The sequence below is a fragment of the Triticum aestivum genome, chromosome 1B (assembly GCF_018294505.1).
Source record: "Triticum aestivum cultivar Chinese Spring chromosome 1B, IWGSC CS RefSeq v2.1, whole genome shotgun sequence".
In the NCBI taxonomy this organism is placed as follows: Eukaryota; Viridiplantae; Streptophyta; class Magnoliopsida; order Poales; family Poaceae; genus Triticum; species Triticum aestivum.
Window position 1 is genome coordinate 490,838,522 of NC_057795.1, and position 12,167 is coordinate 490,850,688.

The following is a 12,167-nucleotide window of genomic DNA, read 5'->3' on the forward strand; positions in this document are numbered from 1 at the left end:
AGCCTTGGCCACAAGAGATTTTGAGCCAGCATGATAACCACAATCTCCTTCATGAACCTCACGAAGTATCTCTTGTCCCTCTGCAGGCGACACACGGTGTTGAAACGCCCCAGTGACACTTAGGTGATGTAACTCGCCGTTAACAATCGTCATACATTTGGAGCGCCTGACGATTTGTCTTGCCAAGGTCTCATCCTCAGGTAACTCACTCCGGGTCATATAAGCCAAATAGGGCATTGTCCAATCCGGGATAACGTGAAGAGCCGCCACCAGTTGTGCCTCCGGGTCTGGCACCGCTAGTTCTTCCTCAGCAGGCACCTTGACATAAGGGTTATGCAAAACATCGAGAAAGGTGTTAGGCGGCACCGACTTACGTTGAGATCCCAGCCGGCTTAAAGCATTAGCCGCCTCGTTCTTCCTTCTATCAATGTGCTCCACTAGATAACCCTTGAAATGTCCAGCCATGGCATCTACTTCACGTTGATAAGCCGCCATGAGAGGATCCTTAGAATCCCACTTGCCTGACACCTATTGAGCCACGAGATCTGAGTCGCCCAGGCACCTTACCCGGCTTAAGTTCATCTCCTTGGCCATCCGAAGACCATGCAGTAAGGCCTCGTACTCAGCTGCATTGTTAGTACATGGGAACATAAGCCGGAGTACATAACGAAATTTGTTACCTCGAGGGGAAGTTAAAACAATTCCAGCCCCCGAGCCTTCTAGCTGCCTGGACCCGTCAAAATGAATAGTCCAATATGTGTTATCTGGCTTCTCCTCAGGTGCCTGCAACTCTGTCCAATCATTGATAAAGTCCACCAAGGCCTGAGACTTAATAGCAGTACGTGGCATGTACTTCAAACCATGAGGCCCAAGCTCGATAGCCCACTTGGCGACTCGTCCCATGGCCTCCCTATTCTGGATGATGTCTCCCAAAGGGGCAGAACTTACCACAGTTATAGGATGACTTTGAAAGTACTGCTTCAACTTCCAGTTGGCCATAAACACTCCGTAAACGAGTTTCTGCCAATGTGGATACCTTTATTTAGACTCAATGAGCACCTCAATGACAAGTAAACCGGCCGTTGAACCGGATGTTCCTTGCCAGCTTCCTTATGCTCCACCACGATGGCAACACTGACCGCTCATGAGTTAGCAGCCACATATAACAGCAACGGCTCTTTGTCAATGGGAGCCGCAAGAACCGGTGGTTCAGACAATTGCCTCTTCAAGTCCTCAAAAGTAGCATCCGCGGCATCACTCCAGACAAAAGTGTCAGTTTTCTTCATCATCTGATATAATGGAAGGGCCTTCTCACCTAATCGGCTTATGAACCGGCTTAAAGCGGCAACACGACCCGCCAGTCGCTGAACATCATTGATGCACGCCGGCTTAGCCAGAGAGGTAATCGCCTTAATTTTCTCCGGGTTAGCTTCAATGCCTCGGTTTGACACCAGAAAACCTAAGAGCTTGCCTGCAGGTACACCAAACACACACTTGGTCGGGTTAAGCATCATCTTGTAAACCCGGAGATTATCAAAGGTCTCTTTCAAGTCAGATATCAAGGTTTCCTTTTCTCTGGACTTCACCACAATGTCATCTACGTAAGCATGAACATTACACCCAATTTGATCGTGCAAACAGTTCTGCACACACCGCTGATAAGTCGCCTGGGCACTTTTGAGTCCAAACGGCATAGATAAATAGCAGAAGGCTCCAAATGGAGTAATAAAAGCTGTCTTCTCCTGGTCCTTAACTGCCATCTTGATCTGATGATAACCAGAGTAAGCATCCAAGAAGCTCAAACATGCACAACCCGCCGTAGCATCAATGATTTGATCAATACGGGGGAGAGCAAAGGGATCAGCCGGACAAGCCTTGTTTAAGTCCGTGTAATCCACACACATCCGCCAAGTGTCGTTCTTCTTGAGCACTAACACCGGGTTAGCTAACCACTCCAGGTGAAAAACTTCAACAATAAACCCGGCCGCTAAGAGCCGGGCGACCTCTTCCCCAATAGCTTTCGTCTCTCTTCATTGAACCGTCGGAGAAACTGCCTGACCGGCTTATACTTTGGATCAATATTGAGAGTGTGCTCAGTGAGTTCCCTCGGTACACCCGGCATGTCAGAAGGTTTCCATGCAAAGATGTCCCGGTTCTCATGGATGAACTCGATGAGCGCGCTTTCCTATTTAGGATCCAAATTAGCACCGATACTGAACTGCTTAGAAGCATCTCCTGGGATAAAGTCAACAAGCTTTGTCTCAGCGGCCGACTTAAACTTCAATGCCGGGTCATGTTCCGTAGTTGGTTTCTTGAGGGAGGTCATATCTGCCGGGTCAACATTGTCTTGATAAAATTTGAGCTCCTCCGCAGCACAGGCAGACTCAGCGTAAGCCGCATCGCCCTCTTCACATTCCAAGGCCACCTTTCGACTCCCATGCACAGTGATGGTGCCCTTGTAACCCGGCATCTTGAGCTGTAAGTAAACGTAACATGGTCGTGCCATGAATTTAGCATAAGCCGGTCACCCAAACAGAGCGTGATATGGACTCCTGATTTTAACCACCTCAAACGTCAATTTCTCAGCCCTAGAGTCGTACTCATCTCCAAAGGCCACCTCCAATTCAATCTTACCAACTGAGTAAGCCGACTTAACCGGAACCACCCCATGGAAAACAGTGTTGGATGTTCTCAAATTCTTCTCAGTCAACCCCATGCGCTGAAAGGTCTCGTAGTAGAGGATATTGATGCTGCTACCGCCGTCCATGAGTACTTTAGTGAATTTATATCCACCAACCTGGGGTGCTACCACCAAGGCTAACTGACCTGGATTATCGACCCATGGAGGGCGATCCTCTCTACCCCATATAATGGGCTGTTCTGACCACCTCAAATAATGAGGAATTGCCGGCTCAACAGAATTCACGGCCCTCTTATGAACCTTCTAGTCACGTTTGCATAAACTAGTGGTAAACACGTGATATTGCCCCACCACTCAACTGTTTCGGATGGCTTTGATAACCCGACTGCTGCTGCTGCTGCCCTCCTTGACCAAACTGCTGCTGATTATTACCGCCTGGATGCCCCTGAAAGCCGGAATTTGAACCACCACCCGGGCCATGAAAACCGCCATCCCCTGAGCCGCCGCCAGATCCATGACTACCGTCAAAGATGTTGGAATTTTTAAATGCCTTCATGATTGCACAATCCTTCCATAGGTGTGTGGCGGGGTGCTCCCGGGTGTCGTGTTTCGGGCAGGGCTCATTGAGTAGCTGCTCAAGAGATGGGCCTGACCCGCCGGATCGAGGCGGCTTACCCTTATATCTCTTATTGTTACCTTGCGCATTGGCATTGGCCACAAACTCTGGGTTACCGTCCACCTTACGCTTATTGCCGCCTTGGTTCCCCGGGTTATGTTGTTGACCCTTTCCATTGTCGTTCCTTTTTCCCTTCCCTGTCTTCTTATCGTCAGACGCGGGATCCTTGGTACTATCAGAATCGGCATATTTGACTAAAGCCGCCATCAGCGTACCCATATCATTGCAGTCACATTTAAGGCGCCCTAGCTTCCGCCTCAGCGGCTCAAAGCTGCAATTCTTCTCCAACATAAGGACTGCAGAACCGGCATCCATCTTGTTAGATGAATGAATTATCTCCTTGACCCGGCGCACCCAATGGGTGGTGGATTCACCTTCCTCCTACTTACAATTTGTCAAGTCCACGATCGACATAGATTGCTTACAGGTGTCCTTGAAGTTCTGGATGAAACGGGCTTTTAATTCTTCCCATGACCCAATGGAATTGGGCGGCAAACCTTTTAACCAAGACCGGGCCCGTTCCATCTAGCATCATGGTGAAATATTTAGCCATTGCCGCGTCACTGACTTCCAACAGCTCCATGGCCATCTCATAACTCTCGATCCATGCTCCGGGCTGTAAGTCGGCCGTGTAATTCAGCACCTTTCGAGGTCCCTTGAAGTCCTTGGGCAGGCGCACGTTGCGCAAAGCCGGTACCAAACAAGGAACACCACCGGTTCTAGTGGCTACTCCCGCCTCAACAGAAGTCATTGGATACTCTAGGATATCCCGATAAGCCGCCTGCTGAGGCGCCAGCTGAGCCGCCCGCTTGTTCTCCTGACGTATTCGGTCTTGCACCGGGTTATAGCCACCATGTTGGTTACGGCGCTGGGCGTTGCTTGACAAAGCTTCGGATTCCATGTGTCTGCTGTAACTCGGGCTCCGGTTCTGATGAGATGGTGCTAACCAAGGCAGAGGAGTTGAATGAATCATGTCCCTGCTGTAAGAATAGGTCTCTTGCTGAGCCAGGACCGTTTGGAGAAGCTCTCTAACCCTTCGGGTCTCCACCGTTGTCGGGTCATCACCGTCCGTGGGCAGAGCCGCCAAGCGCGCCGAAGCTGCTATTAAGTTCTCTATGGGGTTGGAAAAGTGACCCTCCGGTATCGGCACATAACGAGGTGGTGCCATGCTCGCATGAGGAGGTGGCATCTCTCGAGGCTGAGCTGGTCCTCCTGCCCCGGCTGTCATAAACTGATTGGCATCTGGCGGGTTACTTGGGCCGGCTCCGGGTGTAGAGAAAAGAACCTGAGGGTCGTAATTCAGAGGTAAACGAGATTGGGTTTTCTGGTGTCTCCTCCTTATTACCTCATTAGATGCGTTTAAGCTCATCGTGAGCTGGTAAGCTTCTGACTGCAATCGCTGCGCCCGGGCATCGAGAGCCGCCCGCTCTGTAGCTAGTCTAGTATCCTCAGCTGCCAGGGCCTCCTTGGCCTGAGCTATCTCCTCACGCACCCGTGCCACCTCTACGTCATGCTCATCCTTGTTCGCAGGGATAACCGTGGCAGTTAACAGGGCCGTAAGCTTGTCCATGAGGTCTATCAGCACCTGAGCCGGCGGGTGCACAGGGCCACCTGCCTTGGCTATCCCTATTCCGGATGTTATTGCTGCAGCAGCCGTAGAGTTAGAGCCGGGCTGAGTTCCAGCCATGAAGATTCCTGCCCATCTTGGCGGCTCATGGGGGTCCGGAATACTGATGCCATCGGAACAGCCCCCTAGCACGTCGTCTTGTACCTAATACAACGAATCTGTTGAACCGGCGGGCCAATCACCGTCTGGGAGGACGGCCGTCTCACCATCATCTTTAGATCCTTTAGAAAGTTCCACTCCGTGGATGCAGCCCACGAAAGTACGCTTCATGACGGGTTGAGCCCGGGTCTTCCTCGCACGCTGAGCCATCTCGATGAGGTCGGTGCCGCTGTCCGGCTCAGGTCTCGGCTCTCCGATCCGGCCGATGAAGACGTGGATTCCGCCGAAGGGGACCCGGTACCCGTACTCAATTGAGTCGGCGTCGGGGCCCCAGCCTTCATCGTCGATGTAGATCTTGCCGCAATGACTCTTGGTCATCCGGCCCATTACATATCCCTTGAGCCCTTCGAAGTTGCCCTTCAAGAACTCAAATCCATCGTGCGCTGGCCCCATGGTGGGCGCCAACTGTCGTGGAATTGTCACGTCAGATGTCCTCGTGAAAGGACTTAGTTGTGGAGCCATCGCAACTAGGAAGCTTGAAGGGGTTAAACGGGACAAAGGACACGAGAGGGTTTATACTAGTTCGGACCCTTACGGTGAAGGTAAGGCCTACCTCTAGTTGGGTTGGTATTGATGTTTCTATGACCAGGGAGCGAGATACGCTATGCCCGACTCTCGATGAGTTGTTTCTTGCCCTAAGCCGCCAGCAGGTCGTCCCCTTATATACACGGGTTGACGCCCTGCGGCTTACAGAGTCCCGGCCGGCTTATAAACAGTATCCGGCTCGGTGACTAGTTAAATCTACCTTATGATACAAGTCAGGCCATTATGGCGGTTTACTACAACGGGCTTAAGTTGCCTGTGGGCCTTAAGCCCTCTATTGAACCGCCATCTTCATGCTTGGTCTTGGGCTCCTTTCTGATGAATCTTCTTTGCATAACCAGGCCCCTCCTGGGCGGCTTACAAATAGTTATATCCCCAACAAAACCTTTCTCCCATCTAGGGAGGAGGTCAAGGAAGAAGAAGAAGAAGGAGGGCTCTCCCCCTGCTTCCGGTGGCGCCGGAACGCCGCCGGGGGCCATCATCATCACCGCGATCTTCACCAACACCACCGTCATCTTCACCAACATCTCCATCACCTTCCCCCATCTATATCCAGTGGTCCACTCTCCCGCAACCCTCTGTACCCTCTACATGAACATGGTGCTTTATGCTTCATATTATTTTCCAATGATGTGTTGCCATCCTATGATGTCTGAGTAGATTTTCGTTGTCCTATCAGTGATTATTGAATTGCTATGACTGGTTTGATTTGCATATTTTATTATTGGTGCTGTCCTATGGTACCCTCCGTGTCGCGCAAGCGTGAGGGATTCCCGCTATAGGGTGTTGCAATGTGTTCATGATTCTCTTATAGTGGGTTGTGTGAGTGACTGAAACACAAACCCGAGTAAGGGGATTGTTGCGTATGGGATAAAGGGGACTTGATGCTTTAATGCTATGGTTGGGTTTTACCTTAATGAATCTTTAGTAGTTGTGGATGCTTGCTAGAGTTCCAATCATAAGTGCATATGATCCATGTAGAGAAAGTATGTTAGCTTATGTCTCTCCCTCAAATAGAATTGCAATAGTGATTACCGGTCTAGTAACGTAGTCAATTGCTTAGGGACAATTCCACAACTCCTACCACCACTTTCCCACACTCGCTTTATTTACTTTATTTCATCTTTATTTAAAAAGCCCCTACTTTTTATTTACGTGTTCTTTATTGTCTTGCAAACCTATCCAACAACACCTACAAAGTACTTCTAGTTTCATACTTGTTCTAGGTAAAGCGAACGTCAAGCATGCGTAGAGTCGTATCAGTGGCCGATAGGACTTGAGAGAGTATTTGTTATACCTTTAGCTCCTTGTTGGGTTCGACACTCTTACTTATCGAAAGAGGCTACAACTATCCCGTATACTTGCGGGTTATCAAGGGTCCGACGGGAAAAAAAGAAGAAGGGTGCGTTGTGGGGTTGTTTATTGTTGGTTAAGTTGGCAGATAGTCCGGACAACCACATATCTCCCCACACATGACCTGAATTTGAGGAATCCAGGAGCATTCAGATGGTTGAATTTTGAGGAGCCCGCTGGGCCCTAGTTCAGTATCCAAACACGCCCGGAGGTATGAGAGACAAATGAGCTTAGACATTGCAGACGACCTTAATTATTGTTTGATTCATTTATATGCATTCTGACCCATAGCAAGGGACGACGTTCTACTAGTATTTAGAAAATAGAGGATTGGTAGCGATGTGCTCTTGCAGCAACAGAGTGGACCAGCCCACTTCGTAGGTTTTGCCTTTAAAAAAATAAAGGTGTGAGGTTTTAACACTTTTCTATTTTTCCTGTGTGGACATTTTTCTGTAATGTTTGTTTCTTACTTTGCTTCATTGTTCGTTTCTTTTTTTTTCTCTGTTTAATTATCTTTTAGAAATATAAATAAATATTTTTGACAAATACACGAGCATTAATGTGTGAAAACTTTTTAAACCTACTGAACTTTCTTTAAGGACATGAATCTTTTTTTCAATGATGTGGACATTTATTTCATGCTAGAACCAAACATATTGGAATAGATTTTTCACTTTGTGAGAATAGGGGTAGTTAACAAACAAGTGGACATTCGATTTCATCCATTGAGAAGATCAGATTGTACATGGATTTACCCAGGCATTAGCCACAAAGAACTTAGAAGAGAAGTCTAATCTCAATTGTTGCTAAAACTATGATAGGGGTGGGGGTTGAATATAGTATCCAGAAGATTCCACATGCTTCCAGAACGTGGCCAGTTAGTAAGGATGTTAGCATTAGATTGTTGGTGTACGGTACTGATTCAATCTATTTTTATTTTCTCAGTAATGTGCTAATCATGCTTGTACCCAAATCATGTGTGTAGCCTACAGGATAAGCCCCATCCTATGAATAAATTCCACGCGGCCCTCTCACAGAGTGGGTAGAATGCTTCAGCCTCATGGCTCAAGGGTAAACCAAAATTGATGAGTTAGACTTTTGGTGAGACCTCAAGCGCTAATGTATAGAGAAAACCTTGGCAGACATTGAAGCTATTTGTATTTTTCTTGCTCATACTAGCAACCATGATATAACTCTTCATCAAATAGATGTTTAAAGTGTTTTCTTAAATGGTAAAAGTCAAAATGTTGGTCTGTGTTAAACAACCTTGCAATTTAAAAAACCTCAAATTGCCCCACCATGCCTATAAACTCCATAAGGCTCTAGTCATACATAAATCCACAAGGCAAGACTCAAGCAAGCCCCCGTGGCATGAGATGAATGCGTCAGGAGATTCCTTGTTAAAAGATTTTTCAAATTGGGAGAATTGACTCAACAATCTTCACTAAGAAATTTAATGTTGAACTCTTGGTGTGCCAAATATGTGTGGATGATATTACCTTTAGATCAACTAACCCCACTTTTAGGTAAACTTATATAAAGCAAGTTTGAGATGTCCATGATGGGCGAGTTCAAGTACTTCCTCGAACTTCAAATAAAGATAACAAAGGAAGGTACCATCATATTTGAAACCAAATACATATATATGATGAAGAAATTCGGCATGAAGAACTCTAAAGGATTTGTTGATGGGGAGTGGTTTTGCCATGTTCATGTGTCACACATACTATATTTTGTATTACCATCCTTGGGTTTGCATAAAAGTGTAAACATACCATAGGAACATTAACAAGCCGTAGCTTTTATTTAAGAACCTTTGTAAGGAGTAACACTCCATGAAACTTCGTAAGCAGTAGGACACCATGAATCACATCAAGGGAAAGATACTAGGAAAGTTAATTAATGGCAAACTCTTTTTGTGTACGTTTAGCAAAGGGTAATTTGGTAAATTCATGGAAAGAAAGTTTCAAATGTTGATGATGGACAAGTAGACGTACTTCCTGGAACTTCAAATCAAGCAAACAGATGAAGGCACCTTCATCTCTGAAACCAAGTACAGCAAGGACGTGATCAACAATTTTGGCACGAAGAATGCCAAAGGAATCGTCGAGGTGAAGTGGTTTCATCATATTCATGTGTCGAGCATAGTTTATTTTGGAAGAAATTATTGAGGGAAAGTTGTTTCATCATTTTCATGTGTCGCACATATTGTATTTTGGAAACATTCACTTATTTTGCATAAAAAGGGAAAGATACTAGGAACGGTTGACAAACCGTAGCCGTTATTTCGAACCTTGTAACGAGTACAATGTCGTGAATCACATCATGGCCTAATGTCCTCTCCATGGCCGATGTGAGTAACTCAGATGTGCTTGAAGTCTTGGAGTGTCCATCGTCCATCTTTTCCCTTGACCATGAACTTGTGTTTAGGAACCCACCACTCTGCCGGCACTGGGTGCTCATTTGTGAGCGCATCGGCACCCTTGTTCACCAAAGCCACATCACGTTCCACCTCTAGCTTGAACCCTCCGGCGCTGCCTTGTTCCCCGGCCACTCCATGTAGGTAGCACTCGAGATTGTGGAGTGTCAGCACCGTGGCCGGCATACGCATGTACGGAGATCGGATTGTTCTTATGGTCAGCTCCACGGCCACATCCACATATCCCAAAGGTGGGTACATAGGCACAATATCGCCAGCATTCTGCACATGAAGTGCCTTCAGGTCTGGGAATGAGGTGAACGCCGACCTAAAGAAGCGGTCCCCGACATGCGGGCTTGCGAACACGATAGCAGTCACAGGGAATGATTTAGTGGAGCTCTCGGGTTTGTTGACATCGCTAGACACCAAGTCAACGGCGTTGAGGGTGGCGAGCGACGCACCGAGGCTATGGCCGCAAACGGTGATGCTGACCTCCTCGTCCTTGTACAACTCCACAAGCCTCCTGACCTCCTTGAGAACCTGCATGCAAGTGCGTATGTGCGTCAATGGAGGAAACCGAGACAAACCCATTCCTGATAATAATCATGCGTGATATTCTCTAGGTTGCCCAAAAATTAGTTATCTCTGAATTAACAAAGTTGCACGGTAAGTACACAACCACTCAACTTATTTTGAATTAAGATTTGTCGATATAGCATGGCATTTTTTAACCACTTAAAAATATAGTGTACGTACTTTTTTTGGGGCATAGGCGCTCTCAACAACCAGCAGGGCATCGCTTTCGTTGAGGCATAAATTTAACAATTTTTTCTTGAGGGGTGGCATAAATTTAGCATTTGGATAACGCGGCTGCCCGAGTTATTTAACGCTTTGGCTGGCTCGCGTCACAACTCACAACATCCACTCCATACTTAAATCAGTGCAGACCATTTTACACTTGTTATCCTTCCATTTCTGACGCGTTCAATTATCGTGGGTGAAGGATGGTTGAGCCTCTAAATAAGTCACTATTTCTTCTTTTTTGCGGGTCAATAACTCATTATTTCCTGTCTTGAAGATTTAACTTCATATATCTTTCACTCGTGGAACCAAGTTTTTGCGTTTGTTCCGGTACTATGTTTTGGTTTACTTAGTCCTCAAAAGTGAAAATAAAATTTCTGGAACTCAAAGGAACAAAAGTTCGACAGTACAAGAAACTAATGATTCTCAGAGGACGAGGAGATCAGCGTGTCTTATTTTTCTGGCACATTTTGACATTTTCCAGTCTGTGTTTTGAACCTTGATAAAAATCTCTAGGTTTTTTTTTCCTGAAAGAAAATCTCTAGCATTTTGTAGTGACATAAATTAACAATAGTTAAACTGACTTGCTGTGTCTAGCTAGATCGTCGCCTTGCCTCAGTATAGTCAAGCGCTTTGCTTCGGTCTAGTCAATGGCTGTGTTGTCTTTTTATATGATAGAACTGGAGTTATTATAATGGTCGGTTAGATCGACTGGACGTACGTACCAAACGCTCATTTATGAAAACTGCATCACTGTGGCACGTTACTTACCTGATCTTTGGCGCTGGTTTTGGTGAACTCGGAGCTCTTGTTGCTTGATGTGTACACGGAAAGGAACCCTCGGTGCACGACGGCAAGGCGGTTCTGGCTCGCCTTGGAGCCCAGCACGGGCGCGGCGGACACGGGCGTGAAGTCGAGGTCGTTGACCCACTCCAGGTTCTTGATGGTGCCGCGCCACGCCACGACGATGTCGCGCCTCCCAAGCGCGGCGGCGCCCTCGTCCGTGGCCACGGCCACGTACCCCATCCAGTTGGACTCTCGGCTCCAGACGTCCGGCAGCGACGGGAGCGGCAGCAGGAGGAAGGACTCGGGGAGTGGCAGCGACGAAGTGGCGTAGACGAACTTGGTGACCTGGTAGTTATTGCCGTGGTGAGGCACCCCCACGCCTGCCAGTAGGTCGTCGTGGCCGTAGAAGCACGCGCCGCAGTGCGGGGAGCGCCTCTCCGTGTTGAACCCGTCGTAGGTGGCCTGCACCATCTCGCCGTAGGAGATGATGGTGGCGCGGAGGTGCAGGTCCAGAGGGTCCAGGAGGCCCTTCCACGAGTTCTCACCGTGGAGCTCGCGCCACCTGCTGGCCACGGTGCCGACGATAGGCGCCGCCGCCGACGTCGTGCCGCTGCCACGCGGTTTCTCTTGGTCTTGCAGCTTGCTGGCTATGTCTCCAACGATTGGCAATGGGATCGGGAGGAACGACATGGCGCGCGGGCTGGTGGATGTTAATCCGATGGATCTTCTCGATCGATCGGCTGCGTGCCAGTAAGTATGGCTGCTAGCTAGTGTTGTGGCCTCTTTGCTTCAGCTTGGGCGTGTACTTATAGGACGTTTCCGTGTGAACCTTGTGACTTGCTCCAGTATTATATTATTTCTCCCCGGTCTTACTGTCAATCATTGTACTACATCCTAAGTTAAGTGGCCATTCCCAGTTTTGCATGATGCTGGCATCCTTTTTATTTTAAGAAATCACCGGGCTCAAATCAGTTAAGTTGGGGAGGAAGCACCCAAGGCAATAGCCCCTAGGAGAGATTACGGAATTCCTCCAACCACGGGGAGATGTTCCCACTACCCCATGTGCCCAAATAGCAACAAGGGAGGGAAGTAAATCCCTCACATACAACATACTTCTTTAGTTCACAAATAAGTGTATGTTTGACATTTAAAATTTATTCAT

General features: G+C 47.7%; 1 protein-coding gene across 1 annotated transcript; it reads right to left on the bottom strand.

The window, feature by feature from the left end:
* Window positions 1–9,163: 9,163 nt before the first annotated feature.
* On the bottom strand, window positions 9,164–11,780 carry LOC123134096 (phospholipase A1-II 7). The gene is made up of 2 exons (XM_044553441.1): window positions 10,991–11,780; window positions 9,164–9,958 (listed from the first exon to the last, which is right to left on the bottom strand). Exons 1-2 carry the CDS (start codon window positions 11,693–11,695, stop codon window positions 9,362–9,364), a joined length of 1,302 nt encoding a protein of 433 aa, XP_044409376.1. The 5' UTR covers window positions 11,696–11,780; the 3' UTR covers window positions 9,164–9,361.
* Window positions 11,781–12,167: the final 387 nt, after the last annotated feature.

Excerpts from the sequence above, each read along its gene's own strand:
- LOC123134096 (XM_044553441.1), bottom strand. The coding sequence starts at position 11,695 with ATGTCGTTCCTCCCGATCCCATTGCCAATCGTTGGAGACATAGCCAGC. Across the intron at positions 9,959-10,990 it reads AAACCAGCGCCAAAGATCAG|GTTCTCAAGGAGGTCAGGAG; the intron begins GTAAGTAACGTG and ends ACTTGCATGCAG.